Here is a 22,462-nt window from a genome sequence, read left to right on the forward strand (position 1 = left end):
TGCAACGTTTCAGCGCGTGATGGACACGGTTTTAGCGGGATTGAAGCGGCAGACCTGTCTTGTTTACTTGGATGACGTCGTCGTCTTCGCCGGAAATTTCCACGATCACCTTATGCGGCTTGCGAAAGTACTAGAGGCCATCAAGTGATCAGGGCTTACTCTGAAGCTGGAAAAGTGCTGCGTTGCTTACGATGAGCTTTTGTTTCTAGGCCATGTCATCAGCAAATCTGGAGTCCGCCCCGACCCACAGAAGACAGCTGCCATCGCAAAGTTCCCGCAGCCCTTCGACAAGAAGGCAGTGCGTAGATTCCTTGGAATGTGTGCCTACTATAGGCGCTTTGTCAAGGTCTTTTCACGCATCGCGGAGCCGCTAATACGTCTGACCAAATGTGATGTGGAGTTCAAGTGGCAAACACCGCAGGCCAACGCATTTCAAGAACTCAAACGACACATGCAGTCGCCACTGGTACTTGCACACTTCGACGAGGACGCCTACACCGAAATCCAAACTGACGCCAGTAGCCTAGGCCTCGGTGCCGTCCTAGTCCAGAGGAAAGACGGACTTGAACGGGTGATACCTTATGCTGGCTGGTCGCTGTCAAAAGCGGAAGGCAATTATTCTACGACTGAAAAGGAATGCCTCACCATCATTTGGGCTACAGCAAAATTTCACCCTTACCTATATGGCAGGCCATTCAAAGTGGTTAGCGACCATCACGCGTTGTGTTGGCTAGCTAACTTAAAGGACCCTTCAAGACGGCTGGCACGGTGGAGCCTCAGACTGCAAGAATGTGACGTCACGGTAATCTACAAGTCCGGACGAAAACACTCTCACGCCGACTGCCTGTCACGCGCCCCCATCGATTCCCTGCCGCAAGACGACGAGGACGATGATGCCTTCCTTGAAATAATAAGCGCGGAAGACTTCACTAAACAGCAATGAGCAGACCCGGAGCTAAAGGGCCTCATCGAGTATTTGGAAGGGAACACCGATGTTGTCCCTAGGGCATTTAAGCACGGATTGTCTTCGATCACGTTACAAAACAACCTGATCGTGAAGAACTGCTCACCAGTCCACGCCAACTACCTTCTTGTTCCATCAGCGCTGCGCCCAGAAGTACTGCATGCCCTACATGACGATCCAAATGCTGGGCACCTCGCATTCTCCCGGACGCCATTGAGGATACAGGAAAGGTATTACTGGCCGCATCTGACCGCTGACGTCGCCGGTTACGTCAAGGCATGCCGAGACTGTCAGCGATGCAAGACACCACCGACAAGGCCAGCAGGATTATTACATCCAATCGAACCTCCTCGCCGACCATTTCAGCAGATGGGGATGGATTTGTTGGGACCGTTTCCGACATCAACATCCGGAAATAAGTGGATCGTCGTGGCAACAGACTATCTCACCCGCTTTGCTAAAACTAAAGCTCTACCGAAAGGCAGCGTAGCCGAAGTGACGAAATCTTTCGTCAAGAACATCCTGCTGCGATATGGTGCCCCAGAAGTCCTCATCACCGACAGAGGAACGGCCTTTACAGCAGAGTTCACCCAAGCCATTCTGCAATACAGCCAGACAAGCCACAGGAGGACAACTGCCTACCACCCGCAGAGGAATGGCCTCACGGAGCGCCTGAACAAGACCCTCGCTGACATGCTAGCAATGTACGTCGACGTCGAGCACAAGACGTGGGTCGCAGTAATGCCGTACGTAACCTTTGCTTATAACACGGCGGTGCAGTAAACAACACAGACCACGCTGTTCAAGCTGGTTTAAGGCAGGACCCCGACGACGACTCTTGACGCCATGCTGCCACACGTCACCGACGAAGAGGATCTTGACGTCGCTACCTATCTACAGCGTGCCGAAGAAGCTCTACAGCTCGCCCACCTACAGATCAAGAACCAGCAGCAAACCGACAGCCAACACTACAACCTCCGACAACGCTACGTCCAGTACCAGCCTGGCAGCCGTGTTTGGACCCCAATAAGTATATGAGGACTCAGTGAGAAACTATTCCGACGCTATTTCGGACCCTACAAGATCATCCGACGTGTTGGCGAACTGGACTATGAGGTCGTGCCAGAAGGCATTTCGCATTCAAAGCGGCGCCGCGCACGATCTGAAGTGGTCCACGTGGTGCATCTTAAGCCCTTTTACGCACGCTGATGAACTTTTTTAGTTTGTTGTTTTTTTACGATGGGTGTTTTTGTTTATTACTCTCGTTTGTTTGCAGCATCGGGTCGATGCTTTTTAAGAGGGGGGTATTTACACGTGTACATGTTTATCTTTATCGAGTGACCACGTTTCACTGCCTAACCATCGTTACCGCACAGCACAGGACACGCCTACATGTATAGGAAGTTTCTGGAATGTTATCGATGGTTCCATCCGCTGTCTGTCACTGAACCTTGTGTAATCTGATTGCATGTATGCGCGACGTGAATGGTGTAGAACTTTGTGGAAGACACACGGGTCCCAGCGATTACTCTGGAACATTCGACCACTGATGTATAAAAGCCGACGCACTTGACCCGCTCATTAAAAGCTAGTTTCCTCTTCCACAGTATTGCTACTGTGTTCTTTATATGTCACTACCACGTCACAGTATGTTTTGAGTTAGATAATTCATTACAATTACCTAATTAAATCTCAGTAATGAAAAAAATGACTGGAAGCTACTCCACTGTACTGGAAACTATATGCATTAGGTTTTCTTCGAGTAACGCAATTGCTATTTTTTTAAAACATGGGTGCATGATTGTTAATTGGGACACCCTGTGTGTATTTATGACCTCTACATGCAAGTTACAATGTTTCCATCAGCAATAAATGTTGTAAATTATTAGAAGAGTTTTTTTTCCATGAGTCGTTAGCATTGCTTACTGGAAAGAGAAGCATTACTGAGACACATATCATTCACATGTATCACACATGCCGTCGATAGCTCTGCCGAAGGGGTCACTGAAGTCTGCAGGCTTTCTCCAGGTTCAAAAAAGCGCGCAAGGCAATTTGAACTGAGGTGAACATACCGCAACATATTTATTCTCTAGGCATAGGCTATCCATACCTTTAAAAATAATTTTTAATTGGCTACCTCTTGCTCTTTCAAAAATATAATAAACTTTGTCCTGTGTGTACATTTAAATATATTGTGTATGTGTATGCTATTTACAGTGGAAATTTAAAACAACATTGAACTAAGAAAATACGGATGAGGCAGCCACCGCCAATGCTTCTAATGCGCTTGTCCTCCTATTGTCAGGATTTGCAGAAATAAAGCGAAAGTATGAATTAAAAGCTGTGCACGTCCACGCCAACAATGATACAGTAAGCTATTAGCAACAATAAAATTTGAAGTGAAAAGGTCGAGGCAAGTCAAAAGAAACCTCAAATGATGTGGGTGAGAAAACTCTGATAATACCATTTTAGGTGTGTGTGCGTGGGGGACGCTCGGGCCCGGAGCCCCCCTGTAGTCGCCGCCTATGCTGTACAGGGAGAGAGTCACAGGACAAGCTGAGAGGTGGCTGGATATGATTCGAACAATATGTAAATGAGCTTCCTGTCAACAGATTATCAACTGTGGAAACCACCAAACGGGCATGGCTAATCTTCATTTGTTTCCCCAAGCTATTTAGGGGCACGGTACTTAGAAGGGTGTAGCCCTCACACAAAAACGTATGGTAATTAGAACATTAACACAGTTTAGGAAGGAAAGCACTCGGACCCACTAGCACTTCGTTAAAAAATAGTCTTCCCTTACAAATAGCCTTTTGTTACAAGCTCTTGTGCGAAAGCCTGTCATGCAGTTACATCAAGCCTTTTAACGTAAGATTTCTATTGATATTAATGTAAATTTTAGAGGTCAGAATATACAGCCTATTACAAAAAAGTAATGGCCAGCCTACTTTTCTCAGTCATGGCCGGCTGGCCTTCACTTTATCGTGAGAGGGTGTATGTTCATCGTGGAAAGCACTCAATCGGTCACAATTTAGGACATACCATAAATAGATCATCATGAATGGGACCATTATTATGTTTTTCAAGCAGAGAATTCATTTCACTAGTGTAAATCTGGAAACAGTCTTCTGCAGCGGAGTTCATGAGGCGGTCAACAAATGCACTCCATCGGCTTGGAACCTGGAAAAAAAAAGGAAGGAAGGTTCCTCAAAAATATTCTTAGAGCATAGTTGACTTAAATTCTAAACAAATAAAACATCCCAACAAACAAAGCGCTGAGAAATATGCTTTATACAGCTGACAAATGTACAGCCACAATATCACCCGCCATGGTTGCTCAGTGGTCATGGTGTTGGGCTGCTGAGCAAGAGGTCGCAGGATCGAATCCCGGCATGGCGCCCGCATTTCGATGGAGGCGAAATGCGAAAACACCCGTGTACTTAGATTTAGGTGCACGTTAATGAACCCCAGGTGGCCGAAATTTCCGGAGTCCTCCACTACGGCGTGCCTCATAATCAGAAAGTGGTTTTGGCACGTAAAACCACATAATTTAATTTTACAGCCACAATATCCTGCACGCCTCCATTGGCCTTACTTTAGCACTGCAGAGTATGGAAACAGACTCTTGCAACGTCTAACACCCGAACCCTCTCGAGTGAGGCTAGCTTAGCAGGACTCTTTGAGGAACTATAAGACATTGTTTGGGATATCATCAGCCTTAGTGAGATTAGAAGACCTGGTGAGGCTTATATGTTGCTGAATAACGGATATGTCCTCTGCTATAGAGGTCTCACTGATAAGAAGCAATACGGGGTAGGATCCCTAATCCATAAGGACATAGCAGGGACATTGACGAATTCTACAGCATTAATGAGAGGGTAGAGGCAGTCGTAATCAAACTTAATAAGAATTATAGATTAAAGGTAGTAAAAGCCTAAGCTCCAAATCTAGTCACGATGATGAGGAAGTAGATCAGTTTTATGAATATGTTGAATTAGCGATGAGAAAAGTGCAAACTCAATATACAGTGGTAATGGGTGACTTCAATGCAAAAGTGGGGAAAAAGCAGGCGGGTGAACAGGCAATTGGCAACTACGGTGTCGATTCTAGAAATGCTAGAGGAGAGATGCTGGTAGAATTCGTAGAAAGGAATAAGCTGAGAATAGTGAACATCTTTTTCAGGATGTCTAGCAACAGAAAGTGGACCTGGAAAAGCCCCAATGGTGAAATAAGAAATGAATTGATTTCATACTTTCTGCCAATCCCAGCATGGCGCAGGATGTAGAAATGATAGGTAAGGTAAAGTGTAGTGATCATAGGTTAGCGAGGGCTAGGATTCACCTCAATTTGAACAGAGAAAGAGTAAAATTGGTCAAGAAGAAACAGGTCAACTAAGAGGCAGTAAGGGTAAAAGCAGACAAATTTAGGCTGGTACTTGCAAACAAATATGCAGCCTTAGAACAGAGAGATGATGATGATGATGACATAGAGGTAATGAATGAAACCGTAACGAGGCTGGCTTCAGAGGTAGCAATTGAAGTGGGAGGAAAGGCACGAAGGCAACCAGTAGGCAAGCTCTCCCAAGTAACAAAGGACCTAATAAAGAAACGACAAAGAATTGAAGTGTCCAACTAAAGAGTTAAGAAAGAATTTGCGGAGCTGTCAAAACTGATCAACAGGGTGAAAATAAGTGATATTCGAAATTATAATGCGAGAAACACTGAAGAAGCCGTAAAAACGGACGCATCCTGAAATCAGTAAGAAGGAAACTTGGCATAGGACAAACCAAGATGTATGCACTGAAAGATAAGCAGGGTAATATCATCAACAATCTTGAAGGTATAGTAAAGGCAGCAGAAGAATTCTATACTGACCTGTACAGTACCCAGAGGACTCAGGAGAACTCCATTCGAAACAATAATGAACAGGATACAGAAACTCCTCCTATAACCAGAGGTAAGGTCAGAAGGGCCTTGCAAGACATGAAACGGGGAAAAGCAGCAGGAGAAGATGGAATAAGAGTTGATTTAATCAAAGATGGAGGAGACATAATGCTTGGAAAACCGGTGGCTCTTCATACGAAGTGTCTATAGACTGCAGGGGTCCCAGAAAGCTGGAAGAATGCAAGCATTATACTAATCCACAAAAAGGGGGACGTTAAAGAATTGAAAAATTATAGGCCCATTAGATTACTCCCAGTACTATATAAAATATTCACCATGATAATCTCCAATAGAATAACGGCAACACTGGACTTTAGTCAACCAAGGGAACAGGCAGGTTTCAGGAAGGGATACTCTAAAATGGATCCCATCCATGTCATCAATCAGGTAATCGAGAAATTCACAGAGTACAATCAGCCTCTCTATATTGCTTTCATAGATTATGAAAAGACATTCGATTCAGTAGAGATACCAGCTCTCATAGAGGCATTGCGTAATCGAGGAGTACAGACCACTTACGTAAATACCTTGGAAAATATCTACAGAGATTCCACAGCCACCGTTATTCTACACAAGAAGAGTAGGAAGATACTTATAAAGAAAGGAGTCAGACATGGAGACACAATCTCTGCGATGCCATTCACTGCTTGCTTGGAAGAAGTATTCAAGCTATTAAACTGGGAAGGCTTAGGAGTAATGATCAACGACGAATACCTCAGCAACCTTCGGTTTGCCGATGATATTGTTCTATTCAGCAACACTGCAGACGAGTTACAACAAAAGATTGAGGATTTTAACAGGGAGAGTGTAAGAGTGGGATTGAAGATTAATATTGCCACCTGGTGTTTTGAGCCAGCAAACAGTCAGCATTGTGTGTCCAGCAAAAAGGGCGAAGAAGACGACGAAGTCTAAGCTCCTGTGCCAGCTGGAAAACCGTCTCTTCATGTCTGGCATTTTTCGTATCTGGCTGCTGGTACTGTTCCTTACTCTTGCTTTAGCGCGTGACAAACTGGTGGAGACGAGACAAGAAGACACCGCAGCGCTTGTGGTGTCTTCTTGTCTCGTCTCTTGTCTACATTTTGCGCTGTTACTAGCAGGATGGAAAACCAACAAGCCCAAGCTGCTATTCTAGCGAAAAACTGGTGGAGGTGCGGGGTAATCTATTCTATACACCAAACCCCTCCGAGCAGCAGGAGCTCCAGCCCCGTACCGGTGGTTACGCCTGTACACCGCGCCAGCAGAAGGATCTGCGGACAAGCCCCTGAGTTTGGACTCCTCCCAGAGAAAATGGCAGCTCCGACCACCCCAACCAGTATGGAAGGCACAACGCCAATTCAGTGTATGCTACTCAATCCCCAAACGCCGAATCCCTTCCACGGCGCCATACATGAGGATGTTGAAGATTGGCTGGTGCACTATGAACGTGTTGCCACGTTCAACAAGTGGGATGACGCTTATAAACTGAAAAATGTATATTTTAGCCTTAACGATGACACACGTGTTTGGTATGAGAACCGCGCAGATGCCCCAACTTCATGGGCAGAATTCAAACGCTGGATTCTTGAGACATACGCTAGCCCTGATCACCGAGAGCGAGCTCAGCGTGATTTCCAGTCCCGTACACAAATGCCGAACGAAGGTGTCTCAATGTGTGCCGAGGACATGACGCTTCCCTTTCAACAAGCCAACCCCAGCATGTCGGAAGGAAAGAAAGTGCGATACCGGATGCGCAGGGTGAAAGAGCAGCTGTTCGGCGGTCTCGTGTGCAGTCCTCCCAAGACTGTGTCAGAATTTCTTTCCAAGGCCGTCACCATGGAACAGATTCTTCGGCAGCGGGCACCATCATACAAAGACCATGTGAACGCTGCCTCACGTACAGACTTCTTCGGAGCTCTCGGGGGCCACGTCGATTTCTTTTGAGAGCTCATTCATTCCGTAATCCACGAAGAACTCCAGAAACTGTCGGTACCCTCACAGCCGACGCTCGGCTCCTTGTCCAGCATTCTCCGTGACGAAACCCAGCATGTGCTAAGAGAACCACACTTCAACACAAAAGCACGACCGCTAAGAACTGACGGCCCCTGTATGTCATATTCACAAGCTTTGAGGCAACCTGCCCCACCTCCCTCCCTGCTTCGCACCACATGCCCAGCCATGCTGCAGCATGTCCAAGCGGCCTCATATTACCAGGTCCCTTGACAGGCCCCAAGGAAATCAGACGTGTGGAAGGCACCTGATCATCATCCCCTTTGCTTTCACAGTGGCGAAGCTGGGCACGTCTACCGACAGCACTCCCATTGAGAGCTCGGACTGCGAGGATTCTCGGCAAATTCGCCGTGACCTAGGTTCGGCCAGCGTCCTCCTGAAATTGAAGAATATGTTGCCCAGCAGCGTGGATCCCCATCAGCTCGACACCAGTCACACTCCCCTTCACCGCAGTGGTTTTCTCCGACTTGCCGTACGTATTCAAGAGTGGTGCAGGATTAGTCGCCCAGCCCGCGCGGGGAAAACTAATCACAGTGGCCTTCGGGGGCAAGGCCGCTCAGTCTGGATGTGCTCAAGGACCCCTACTGACGCGTACCAACGATACATAACGACAGTACCTGCTGATTACGGAAGAAGAATTTCCTTGGACATTCCTGTACTGCTCGACGGTCATGAATTGACTGCTTTAGTGGACACTGGAGCGGATTATTCTATAATCAGCGAAAAAATGGCCACCCTTCTGAAGAAAGTGACGACGCCTTGGAATCAAACGCCAGTTCGTACAGCTGGCGGGCACTTCGTCACACCACTCGGCATGTGCCCGGCATGAATACAGATTCGCAGCTCTACGTTTGTTGCCAGCTTGAGCATTCTCCCTCAGTGTTCTCGAGACCTAATCATCGGCATGGACTTTCTCAGGGAGCACGGAGCTATCATCGACATTCGACAACGCCTCGTCACTTTCTCGACAAAGAGTGCCGCAGCGACGACCAACACCATCCACCCTCGAGCATCTCTTCGTGTCATAGACGATGCTGTCACGTTACCATCGCATGCAAGTGTCGTGGTTCAAGTGGCATGTGACAGACTCTTACACGGTGAAGCGGTCACAGAAAGCAATCGCTCTCTCCTGCTTTCTCAAGGTGTTTGCGTAGCAAGAAGCCTTATTGATCTCCATGATCTTGGTCAGGTTCTTGGGTCAGGTTCCATGATCAGGTTCTTGTCACGAACTTCAGCAATGAACACCAGCACCTTTTCCCTGGTACTGTCACTGCCTACGCCAACCCGATCGCCGATGTCACTGAGTGTTTTGTTTCTGAGGCTATCGGCACTGCTGAAGCCCCTCTACGCAACGTCAACATTAGTCCATTGCTTCCTGAAGAGAACAAACAACCCCTGCGCGAGCTGTTGCTCGAGTTCCACTCTTGCTTTGCATGGTCATTTAAGATACGTAAAACATCGATTACGAAACACCGCATCATCACTTATGACGATGTGCCCCCCATAGGGCAACAGCCTTATCATGTTTCCCCGGCCGAACGACATGCGATTCAAACGCAGGTGAAGGAAATGCTTCAAGATGGCGTAATACAGCCTTCATGCAGTCCCTGGGCATCGCCAGTCGTTCTTGTTAAAAAGAAAGATGGCACGCTTTGGTTTTGTGTTGACTACTGAAAGCTAACCAACGTCACAAAGAAAGACGTATACCCGTTGCCTCGTGTCGACAATTCTCTGGACAGGCTGAGGCGCGTGAAGTATTTCTCCTCCATCGATCTGAAAACTGGCTACTGGCAAATTGAAGTAGATGAGCGGGACCGCGAGAAAACTGCTTTTGTTACTCCGGATGGCCTTTACGAATTTAGAATACTCCCTTTCGGCGTCTGTTCTGCTCCAGCCAAATTCCAGTGAATGATGGATGCCGTTCTCGCTGACCTCAAATGGAAAAGCTGCGTCATCTATCTCGATGATGTCGTTGTCTTTTTGGAAACTTTTGACTAGCACCTTTGACGCCTTCGGAATGTACTCGAAACCATTAGATTAGCTGACTTTACACTCAAGCCAGAGAAATACCATTTCAGTTACGAGGAACTGAAGTTCCTTGGTGAAATTGTGAGCGCGGCAGTTGTTCGGCCCGATCCCGAGAAGATTGCTGCAGTAGCTGCTTTTCCCGCTCCAACCTACAAGAAAATTGTCCGACGATTTTTGGGCTTGTGTGCATATTATTGACGCTTCATTGAGAATTTTTCGAAGATTGCAGAGCCGCCATTTCGCCTTACGCGTGACAACGCGCCATTCATCTGGACTGATGAAGAACAGACCGCCTTTGCAGAGCTACAATGGTGATTGTCTTCTCCTCCCGTGCTTGGTCATTTTGATGAGGATGCTGACACAGAAGTACGCACTGACGCCAGCAATATCGGTCTCGAAGCTATCCTGGTGACTGAACTACGGGACTGAACGAGTTATCGCCTACACAAGCCGCACTCTGTCATGTGCCGAGTCCAATTGTTCCACCACAGAGAAGGAGTGCCTCGCGGTTGTTTGGGCTACTACAAAGTTTAGGCCGTATCTCTGCGGGCGGCCATTTAAAGTTGTGATTGATCATCACGCTTTGTGCTGGTTGACCAACCTCTGAGACCCTTCTGGACGATCGGCACGTTGGAGTCTGTGACTCAAGGAATTTAACATCACGATCGTATACAAGTCAGGCAGAAAACATGAAGATGGTTACTCGCTATCACGAGCACCTGTTGAATCTACGAATCCCGACGAAGACAATGGCAGCGCCTTCCTGGGAGCCCTCAGCAGGCCGGATCTGCTCGCTAAACAGCGATCGGACACTGAGTTAAGGCCCATCATCGGTCACTTAGAAGGCGCCATCGCGTCCATTCCTCGCCCTATTTCGCGACATCTGTCGTCATTTTGCCTACGAGAGGGCATCTTATACAAAAGAAACAGAGATGCCGGCAACAAACCACATCTTCTAGTAGTGCCTCAAGCCCTTCGCGACGACATCCTATTAGCCTGCCACGACGAGCTGACATCTGGTCACTTGGGCTACTCAAGGACTCTGGACAGAGTACGGCAACTGTACTACTGGCCTAGAGTGACTGCTTGCGTCAAACGCTACGTGAAAGGATGCCGTGAATGCCAGCGCCGCAAGTCACCACCCTTCAAACCTGCAGGCCTTCTACAACCAATCGACCCTCCGCGTACGCCGTTTGATCAAGTTGGAATAGACCTTCTTGGACCATTTCCCTTGTCTTCCTCCGGCAACAAGTGGATCATTGTTGCAACTGGTTAGTTGACGCGTTACGCTGAGATGAAGGCACTACCACACGGGACAGAATCTGAAGTTGCCCAGTTTTTTATGGATCACATTGTGCTTCGGCACGGCGCACCGTCATTCATCACCACTGACCGAGGGACGGCATTTACGGCAAAGCCTCTGGACGACATCTTCATGTTGAGTTACACGAGTCATCGAAAGGCCACTGCATACCACCCTCAGACTAACGGCTTGACAGAAAGGCTAAAGAAAACACTGGCAGACATGATCTCTATGTACGTGGATGTGCAGCACAAAACGTGGGACGAAATCCTACCGTACGCAATGTTTGCGTACAACACTGCCACGCAGGAAACTACAAGATTCACGCCGTTTCACCTCGTTTATGGTCAAGAAGTTCAAACTATCATAGACGCCATGATTTCATAGGAAGACATCGATCAGCTCGACCAGTTGGCTCCTGACGTTGAGGAGTACATTCAGCGCGCCGAGGAAGCTCGTCAACTGGCCCGTGTGCACATAAGACAACAGCAGTGTACAGATGCAATAAGGTACAATCTCCACCTTCGACAAGTTACCTATGAGCCTGGTGACCAAGTTTGGGTTTGGACACCCATTAGACGGCGAGTACTCAGCGAGAAACTGCTGAGCAAGTACTTCGGACCATACACGGTACTAAGGCGTGTAAGCGACCATTATCATTGAAAAGGAAGGTATACAATCAGTGCATTTTACCTGTGTTGGCATATAGGGCAGAGACTTGTAGACTGACAAAGAAACTTGAGAACAAGTTAAGGACCGCACAAAGAGCGATGGAACAAAGAATGCTAGGAATAACTTTAAGAGACAGAAAGAGAGCAGTTTGGATCAGAGAGCAAACGGGTATAGACAATATTCTAATGGACATTAAGAGAAAAAAATGATGCTGGGCAAGTCATGTAATACGCAGGTTAGATAACCGTTGGACCATTAGGGTGACAGAATGGATACGAAGAGAAGGGAAGTGCTGTGGAGGAAAACAGAAGACTAGGTTGCACGACGAAATTAGGAAATTTGCGGGTGCTAGTTGGAATCGGATGGCACAGGACAGGAGTAATTGGAGATCGCAGGGAGAGGCCTTTGTCCTGCAGTGGACATAAAATAGGCTGATGATGATGATGACATCAGAAGACAATTTTTCTTACTAAATGATGAAGTTTTGCACTTTTTGTGTGGCTTACAAGATCAAAATACTGCTGTTATGTTCATACTTTTCACATGTTAATATCTTCAATAATCATAATGAAATAACTTATTTCTCTCCTTAATCACTTTACAGTGCAACTAAGAAGTTTTAATGTGCAATAAAATCATGGTATTTTAAAGTTTGATGATTACAAATGCTTGTTTCAAAACTTTCAGATATATCCCTACAAATATATATCCAAGATACGTTAAACACAATACAATAATTGCAGTCTATATACATTGAAGACTGTGTATGCAAAGCTTTATTATGATATAACAAATTTAAGTTGGCAAATGACTGAATGATCCATGTTGCAATGTGAGAAAAACCGATCTGAATGTTGTGTGGGGACACTGAGACCATAGAGAAAAATAAATACTTGTTAATTTTTCTATTCAGAATACTTAACGCATCTAATGAATTCAGAATTAATATACATATTGGTTGCAAAAGAGACACTGCAAAGAAGCCAGACAACAATGAAGTGCACTGTTGTCTGTCTCTGTGCTGTCTTTTGCATGTCTAATATATTCAGTTTGGTGATCACCAACTAGTCCAATGCCATGTTTTATACTACACGTTATTATAGACAAATTGCTTGACCTACAGGTGATAGCAGGTGTTGCCTGTATGTTAGATTTTTTTCCTACTGTGGAGAAAATGGCTGGTTTTCGTAGGTTGCACTAGATGTTTTTTTTTTCTTTCTGAAGAAGCTATTGCGCTCAAAATTTTATGTAATACATGAAAGCAAGGCAGAATGAATTCGCTTTTCAGGCATACAACTTTTATTAACAAGATTTATGTCCTAAATATATATATTGTAAGCACTATTTAAGTACTTCGTCGTCTTCATTTGTACATAGCCATCATCACCTTCCCTGCTCTTCTACTTCTTCGCGCGTGAGTTGGGAGCGTTGCCTTCTTTGGAATAAACAGCGCTTGACAACTTGATCGGTCTCGGTATTATAAAGTGGTGGAGGTACGTCAAGACCCCGACGTCCTCTCGCGTTCCCGTCCTCCCTGGAGCTCCGTTCCGGTCGCCGCCTGCACCCAGCTACCCCTACAACAATGGACACTTCCAGCCCTGGCCCTTCCGGCGGCTCTAACCCTACCACACAGGTGACCCCGCCTGCGGCGCCCTCTTGGACTGTGACGAGCCCTCAGCGCGATCCCCGTCTTTGCGGGACTCCGCGGTGATGACGTCGACGATTGGATCGACCACTACGACCGCGTGAGTTCTTGCAACAAGTGGAACGACACCCCGAAATTGAGGCACGTCGCCTTCTACTTGACCGGTGTTGCAAAGACGTGGTATTTCAACCACGAATCCGACATCGCGGATTGGTCCACGTTTACCTCCAAGCTGCGGCAAATCTTCGCTTCCTCGTCTGGCCGTGCTGAAGTCGCCAAACAGAAGCTGGGAACGCGCTGCCCACTTCCCCAAGAGTCTTACACCTCATACATAGAGGATGTCTTGGCTCTGTGCCACCGTGCGAATCCTAGCATGACGGAAGCCGAACGCGTTCGCCACATCTTAAAAGGCATTGGGCCTGTCGCGTTCAACGCCTTAATCGTGCCAAATCCGGCTTCTGTCCAAGACATCACTTCAACGTGTCAACGCCTCGACGAGCTGCAGTCTATTCGTCTTCCACATGAAAGCAGCGATCCTCAGGATCCCCATTCTCCAGATCTACGTGCTCTTATCCGCACCATCATCCGCGAAGCGCTTCAACTACAAGACCTAAAGCGTCCACCTGCTGCTTGCGCCCCAACCCCCACCTTCGACTTGCGCGAGGTCGTAAAGCAGGAGTTGACAGCGATCACTACACCCATGACGCATCTTGCTCCGGTAGCGCGCTCCACACCGACCTACGCGGATGTTGTTTCGCTACCCACCCCTACCGTGACTTCTGTGCCTACTGGCGTTTCCTATGACCATTTGGCTTCGGTGGGAACCAGAGCACTTGCTGCGCCATCGTACCCTCAGTGGCGTCCACCTCGTCTGGTTTGTTTTTACTGTGGTAAACGCAGCCATATATCTCGCTTCTGCCGCCGTCGCCAGCAGGATGAAACACGAGGCTATGCTGAGCACGAAAGAGACCGCACTCGCCGATCAGACGACTACTATCCCGGATCGTACTCGTTCCCTCAACAGCGTTCTCCGTCTCCTCCAGCTGCTCCCAATCTGCCTCATAGTTCCCGTTCGGCCAGACGTCGTTCTCCATCACCTTACCGGCGCTCTACATCACCGCTTCGCCCCACTTCCAATTTTGTCGACCAGCACTCGGAAAACTAACTGTTGCAGTTTTTGGAGGGGAAACTGCTTCTTATTGGTCTTCAAAAATTCCTCCTGTTCGCCCGGCCAACATGCTTTGTGACTGTCGAAGGTGTTGCCGCGTCAGCTCTCATCGATACCGGTGCCGCCATTTCTGTTCTTCGGAGTGATCTGTGTTCCCGGCTTCGTAAAGTAAAAACGCCTTATCTTGGACCTATTTTGCGTGGTGCTAATAATGCATTCATTCACCCCGACGGACAGTGTACTGCTCGTGTTCTCATCGACGGCATAAGCCACCACATCGAGTTTGTCATCCTTCCAACGTGTATCCGTGAACTTATACTGGGTTGGGACTTCCTACATTCTGCTTCAGCCGTCATTTCATGTAGAGAGGAAGTTGTCCACATCACGGATACAGAGCTTGAACCTGTTGCGGACTCTTCACTTTTATGCGTGAACTTGGCCATCGCTGCAGACTACGTCCTGCGTCCTGGTCACGAAGACGTTGTAGCAGTAACATCCAGTCAGATCGCCGGCGAAGATGCTCTAGTCGCCCCTTCTTCCCGCTGCACTTCTCGCGGAATTCTCATTGCCACCTGTCTCGTCCGGTTTTCACGTGGCCACGCCCTTCCTGTGATGCTGCCCAAAGAGATGACTGTGGCAACCCTCGCCGACACTCAACCTATCTCTATAGTCATGCTTTGCCCTTCTTCATCGCCAGCACCAACCTCAGGTTTGGATGATTCTTTCCCTCCTCCAGCAGTTCTTGGTTCTGACCTAACAGCCGCGCAGTCCGAAGCCTTAATGGTGGTCTTGGCAAAACACAAAGCCTGTTTCGATAGCTGTTCCCCTGTGTTGAGCCAAACTCCTGCAGCTACACACCGCATCGAAACCGATGGTTCCACTATAATACGACGACGCCCCTATCGTGTATCGCTGTCTGAATGAAAGGTCATTGAACAACAGGTTGCTGACATGCTTGCGCGGAAGATAATACGACCTTCATCTAGCCCATGGGCTTCTCCCGTGGTCCTGGTAAAGAAAAAAGATGGCTCCATTCGCTTTTGCGTGGATTATTGAGCGCTCAATAAGATCACACGCAAGGACGTATATCCAATACCTCGAATTGACGACGCTTTGGACACACTACAAGGGGCGGAGTATTTCTCCAGCCTTGATCTTCGTTCAGGATATTGGCAAATTCCGATGAACGAGACTGATAAAGAAAAGACCGCATTCGCTACACTGGATGGCCTTTATGAATTTAACGTGATCCTTTTGGCCTCTGTAATGCTCCTGCCACATTTGAGCGCATGATAGACAACGTACTTCGTGGTCTAAAATGGAAGACATGCCTCTGTTATCTGGACAATATTGTCATCTTTTCGTCTGACTTCAGCCAACATCTTCATCGATTAGACGAATTTCTCAAGTGCCTTGCGAATGCTGGTCTCCAGATCAATACAAAAAAATGCAAATTTACAAGCAAGACGATCAAAGTATTGGGTCACGTCATCTCAAAAGATGGCATCCAGCCTGACCCCAAAAAGATTAGTGCTGTTCTCCAGTTTCCTCGCCCCCAGCAACAGAAAGATCTACGTAGTTTCCTCGGATTGGCGTCATATTTTTGTAGATTTATACGCAACTTCGCAGCAATAGCAGCTCCTCTACACAAGCTATTGGTTACCAGTGCCTCCTTCACGTGGACTAGCGACTGCGAGTCGGCTTTTCAAGCTCTTAAGCGGCATCTTACTTCCGGACCAGAGCTTCGCCACTTCGATAATCGAGCCCCCACCATACTCCATACTGACGCAAGCGCACAAGGTATTGGCGCAGTACTTCTGCAACGTAATACAGCATCTAAAGAACAAGTCATAGCATATGCCAGCCGAACACTTTCTCCAGCTGAGCGGAACTACACCATTACAGAGCAAGAGTGCCTGGCTATAGTTTGGTCGATTCAGAAATTTCGCCCATACCTTTACGGCAGCCACTTCACCATCGTCACCGACCATCATGCTCTGTGTTGGCTGTCATCAATGAAAAACATGTCAGGACGCTTAGGACGCTGGATACTCCACTTGCAGGAATATGCCTTCACTATAACGTACAAGTCTGGAAAACGCCATCATGATGCAGACGCATTGTCTCGCTGCCCACTCTCACTCTCTCCCGGTAACGCACCGTCGTCTTCCCCACCACGTCGTTCCGATGCTACGCCTGCCTCACACCAACTCTCGATAACGCTCGTGGACCAAGTTACGCTTTCATCATGCTCTGATTTCGTCTCGCTTCAGCGGGCCGACTCCTACTGTCGAGCTCTCATGGATCGCCTTAGTGGGTTCGCCGAACCACCCAACAGCCGCTCGCGACGCCAGCTTCGACGATTCCGCCTTCAAGGTGGCGTGCTACACCGCTACGTCTACCACCCAACAGGTCACCGGCGGGTCCCAGTTCTACCTCGCTGCCTTCGCTTGCGGGTATTAGAGGCACTTCACGACGACGTGTCGGCTGGCCACTTAGGCTTCCACAAGACTTACGACTGCATAAAGACCCGCTGCTTCTGGCCTGGCCTATCCACAACGGTGGCCAAATACATTGCCTCTTGTGCGTCATGTCAGCACCGCAAACGTTCGACATCCCCTCCTGCCGGTTTACTACAACCTCTCCCTTGACCAAACGCACCTTTTGAATTTGTTGGCATTGATTTATATGGTCCCTTGCCGTTGACACCCTCCGGTCACCGTTGGATTGTCACTTCGGTCGACCATTTAACAAGATATGCCGAGACTGCCCCTCTGCGATCCGGCGCCGCTTCTGAGGTCGCCGACTTTTTCTTGCGCGCCATCGTCTTGCGCCACGGGGCTCCTCGCGTTCTTCTCAGTGACCGTGGCAAGGCGTTCATTTCACAAGTTCTTGAGGAAGTTCTTCAGGCCACTAATACCGTCCACAAATCTACTTCTACTTATCATCCGCAAACCAATGGCCTTACTGAGCACTTCCGTACGCTGTCTGACATGATTTCCATGTACATCCGTCCTGACCACACTGACTGGAATAAAATTCTTCCTTTTGTGACATTCGCATATAATACTGCTATTCAACGGACTACTGGCTACAGCCCTTTCTTCCTTGTGTATGGACGATCTCCTTCCACCATATTCGACAGAGAACTCTTTTTCGCACCTTCTTCGCCTAACGCGTCGCTTCCAGAAGATTTTGCTGCCCGAGTTGCACATTGCCGTCAAATCACCCGGCAAAGCACAGAAGCTACCCAAGCTGAGCGTAAGCGTTACTGCGACAACAAACACCGTGATTTACGTTTTCACCCTGGAGACCAAGTCCTGCTTTGGACTCCACTCCGCACCCCAGGCTTCTGTGAGAAGTTCCTTCCCCGCTACATTGGCCCATACACCGTTGTGCAGCAAACATCTGCAGTGAACTATCTCGTCCGCCCAGTACACTTCGTCACCGACCGGCGCCGCCGGAATGCCGAAATTGTTCACGTCTCGCGGATCAAGCCCTTCACTCCCCGTTTAGATAATCTCTAATCTGCGGCCAGGCTGGCCGCTTCCATGATGGGGGGAAGTTAGTGTAAGCACTATTAACATACTTCGTCATTTTCATTTGTACATAGCCATCATCACCTACCCTGCTCTTCTACTTCTTCGCGCGTGAGTTGGGAGCGTTGCCTTCTTTGGAATAAACAGCGCTTGACAACTTGATCGGTCTCGGTATTATAATATATATATAAATTGCCAAAAACAAGATTGTAAAGTACAAGAGTATCTAAAAAAGAAGAAAAAAAAAGGAAAAAATTTTGGTATATACCACATTTTCTGGTGTATAAGACAGTCTTTTTTTTAAACGAATTCTTCGTTGGTGCATTTTTTAGGATGGTGTGACTTATGTACGTTTTTTTTCCCCTGAAAAAAAGAAAACTGCCATCAAAATCGGATTGGATGCTATGGACACGCGAAGCGCGCTGGGTTGACCTTCTCTGGTAGTCGCTACGGGTTGTGAGTGCACTACGGAGGCAATGGGTTCTTCTTGTGATCGAGTTGCCTAGCGCTGTGCGAGAAGGACAGAGCAACAACACAAGCGGCGGCAGGCCAACCGCGAGTCGACCGACTCTTCTGAAGTTTTCGAATCTGCAGACTGCTTTCAAAATACGGCGCGCGCTGCTGCACAAATTACACAGTTGCTACCAAAGTACAAGCCCCGCCGCCTCCTCTCCTGTGCTGCCTTCCCGCTTTCCTCCCTTGTGCGCGAGTCGGCTCACTGTCGCACATACATCATATGGCACGTGGCGACGATGTTATTGCCCTTGGACTTTATATGGAACATCACGGTGACCCCGACAGCAGATATGTGCCTGGTGTGTCCGTATCATTGCTATCGCAATTCTATAGAAATGGCACCGATATGCTTGCATGTGATCTGTGTTCATGAAGTGAGACGTCACTGTATTTTTTTTTAAATCGCTCACCAAATGAACAGGTGCGTCTTATACACCGGTGCAACTCATACATGTTATTTTTCGGAAAAACTATTTTTTAAGGGGGTGCAACTTTTACAAAGGCGCAACTTGTAGACTGGAAAATACGGTACAGAATGTTGCTATTAGTAGCCAGTATCTGCAAAGAGATAAAAACTTTTCCTTAGAAACTACTTGTGCTATAAAAATTTAACGAAGCTGTACAGTTGGCAGTGCCATGCAGAAAAGCAGCTCCTCAATGTGAAACTTAGGAGAATGTTGCAAATCTTGCAGTAAACTCTTGCTTTCTGCTGCATTTTGCTGTCGTAACATTTCTTGCAGTTTCAGTATGTCCCCATGTTGCTGGCTAGTGCTGAATGGCTTCAGTTGGTGGAGGAGCACGAACTAGCCGTGCATCCTTAAGTTCCAGATTTATTTCTGCCGTCGTCGCTCTCGGAATGAAAGATGAAAAGGCAGCATCCTCTGACTCGCTGTTGCTTGAGCCATCGATAAAATCACAAGACTGCAGCAAAATTGCAAGATCTGTGAGAATCGTGACGTACCGTTTTGATATACCCAATATGTATATTCCTTGTCGGTCACTCGCTATTGTGCTTCAATTATACAGTTAAACCTCAATATAACAAACTTCAATATAACGAAATCCTCTATATAACAAAGTATTCAACTTTTTATAACTTCTTGTTCATGTATTTAGAGCCTCACTATACAAACTATGTTTATGCAACGTTTCAATATAATGAATTTTCATGACCACTGCGAAAGAATAGAGAGGCAAGAAAAGAAAACTTCTGCAAATGCAGATGGTTAAATGGCTGAATTAGAAGTGGCTGCTTGCAAATGCACCTCTCAAATCATGCGCCGGGCGAACAAGAGTGATTGCCGAAGTGGAGCAGCGTCATGTTCTGTATAGAGCCCAAGAGGAATAAGAACCTATTCTGCTTCGTGTGCTGCATGCTTTGGGTGCAAGTGACAGCGTGTGAGGATCGACCGAGAAGGATGGTGGCTTGAGGAGCACTGTCTTCCTGCACGAGCAAGAGGAAATGGGAGGAGGGGAGCAAGATCACAGTAACGTGATAAAGTGCGCGGGAGAAACTGGGGCCAGGTTGGCACGTGTCTTTTTTTTCTATTGCGGATGACTGTCAGCGCAACTGAGCGCATACGCAGCCAGTTAATGGTTTTAGAGAAAATCTGCCGCATATGAAAAGAGTGGTCATGCAGAGATGGTGTAGCATCAATGTGTGCCGTCTTTCCACATGTTTGGTACTGGAGGTTGCGTAATTTTGAGTTTGAGACCCATTGAAGCGAGAGGCAGATGAAGCATTCACTCCCAGCTGCCAGGATTTTTCATGATAAGGTCGTCCCACTATGAAGGACAGTATCAGCCGTGGGGGCAGAGCGAGCGCTGTAGATGGCTTCACTTTGATCGCCTATGTGAAGATATCATCTGAAACCGTACCTTTCATTGCAGAGTCTCAAATTCAATAAAATGATTTTTTTTTCTCATTGAAATTTGCTTTTCCCAATTGTCCAAACATTCTAAACATTTTGTAGCCCCTTCAGTGCAAGAAAAATCCACCGGTGACTGTAATTATTTGTATAAAAGGTCAAATTTCAATATAATGAAATTTTGACAAAACGAAGCGAATTGCAGATTTTACCAATTTCATTTTATATTGAGGTTTAACTGTAAAGCAATGCTTGTTTACTAGTACAAGTTCAATTATGATGCAGTAAAAGAGACTCATCCTTTGCTGTTTCCTTTCTAATTTCACTAAAGGCAGGTTCGCTCTGTCGTAAAAAGACGACATCAAGTCTTCCCTTTGATATCTAAAAAGGAGTTTTTTTGCAGCCTGGGACCATATTTTATGACGATTCGTTTGTTTTCCACTCTTTGCATCCTTTGACATTGGCTCAGATGAAGCTACATCACAGTTTCCATCAAGAAAGTCCTCTCAGCACGACAAATGAAGGAATGTAAAATGAAATGGATCTTTACAAAATGTACCCCTGCTCTAATGTCCTTGGCTATTGCTCTGCTTAGCAGTGCTTTATGAATGCAGTATTTGTAGCTAACATTCGGCTTCAAATTCAAGCACAATTAAAAGATTTCAAGGATGCCGAAGGGCAAAATTCAAGGGGGGGAAACAAACCTTATTTGTATACACACTGAAAAATAATGAAAGCTCCTTTAGCTGCTGAGTACGAGTTGGCTTCAAGCTCTTCAGGTGGCTTTTCAACGTTGACTGTTACTAGAGTCGTCGGACGATCCCACCGCTGGCATACAGTTGTAGGAGCTGTCGGACAATCTCGTCGCTGCCACCATTTGTAGGAGTTGAAGGTCGTAGAGAGGAACTTGGGAGGAACTAGGTGAACAGGGTTTAATTTACATTATTTACATTTGAACATGGGATACATTTACACAGTCTAGCGTGACTCCCAAATGGAGCCTGCAAGACGATGCGCACAGCAAACGAGCACACAGCCCACGAGTATATTGACGAGCACAGAGCACGATGACGAGCACACTCTAGCAGCCGACAACCGCTGCTTATAAGCACTCCGTTCGACGTCATCGTAAACTACCCGGCCTTTTGGAGGAGGAGGGCTCACACACACGTGAAGCACAGGTTTCAGTGCTCTCTCCAAAGGTAGACGACCTTTGCAGCGCAGTCGTCGTGGTATCTATTGTCTTGCATCCCCGTAGTCAGGTGGTCACGCCCGACCCCAGCCCGCGCCGCTAAATTCCAGAGCTGCCTTTTTCCTGTAGTCGCCATGTGTGTCAGCAGACTGTGACGAATCCTGGGGCCCCCGTACCGCAAAGCACCCTTTTGCCAGGGAGGCTCCCCCTGCCGCAGAGAGACCATGACGACTCGGCAAATTAACCAACAATGCACGGGGCGCCAAACGTGGCCAACCCTGCTGTCGTCATCGATCCTCCAAACGTGGTTGTCGTCCTCACTCGTTCTCTGAAGGGCGCCGCCACCGCGGGTCGATCGAAGCACGTGCAGCGGGCTGAAATAGCTGGCACGTTGCCACCTCGGCCGGTCATTTCTAAGACTGTCCCCTTGCAATGATATGAACTACCTTCTGGCATGATGATTAATATAGTGCCTGGCTTCAGCCATAGATACTTGTTATGTTAAAGCCAAATGGCTGAAACTTACTTTCCACCAGGCATTTTTAGAGCCTAGAGGGTTCGGAAATAGAGCCATGATGGCTGCAATGTGAACCAACTCGCGAAACAACAAAATCATGACACAGCTTGGTCACTTGAGG

At 47.4% G+C, this 22,462-nt stretch overlaps 1 protein-coding gene across 2 annotated transcripts in view; it reads right to left on the minus strand.

The window, feature by feature from the left end:
* Positions 1-22,462, minus strand: part of LOC142580196 (uncharacterized) — a 215,653-nt gene that overhangs the window by 82,002 nt on the left and 111,189 nt on the right. For both annotated transcript variants that reach the window (XM_075691081.1, XM_075691079.1), the window contains one exon: positions 4,007-4,144. In XM_075691081.1, coding sequence (XP_075547196.1) covers positions 4,007-4,144 — 138 coding nt within the window. The remainder of the gene's footprint in view (positions 1-4,006; positions 4,145-22,462) is intronic.

The sequence above is a fragment of the Dermacentor variabilis genome, chromosome 1 (genome assembly GCF_050947875.1).
Source record: "Dermacentor variabilis isolate Ectoservices chromosome 1, ASM5094787v1, whole genome shotgun sequence".
NCBI lineage: Eukaryota > Metazoa > Arthropoda > Arachnida > Ixodida > Ixodidae > Dermacentor > Dermacentor variabilis.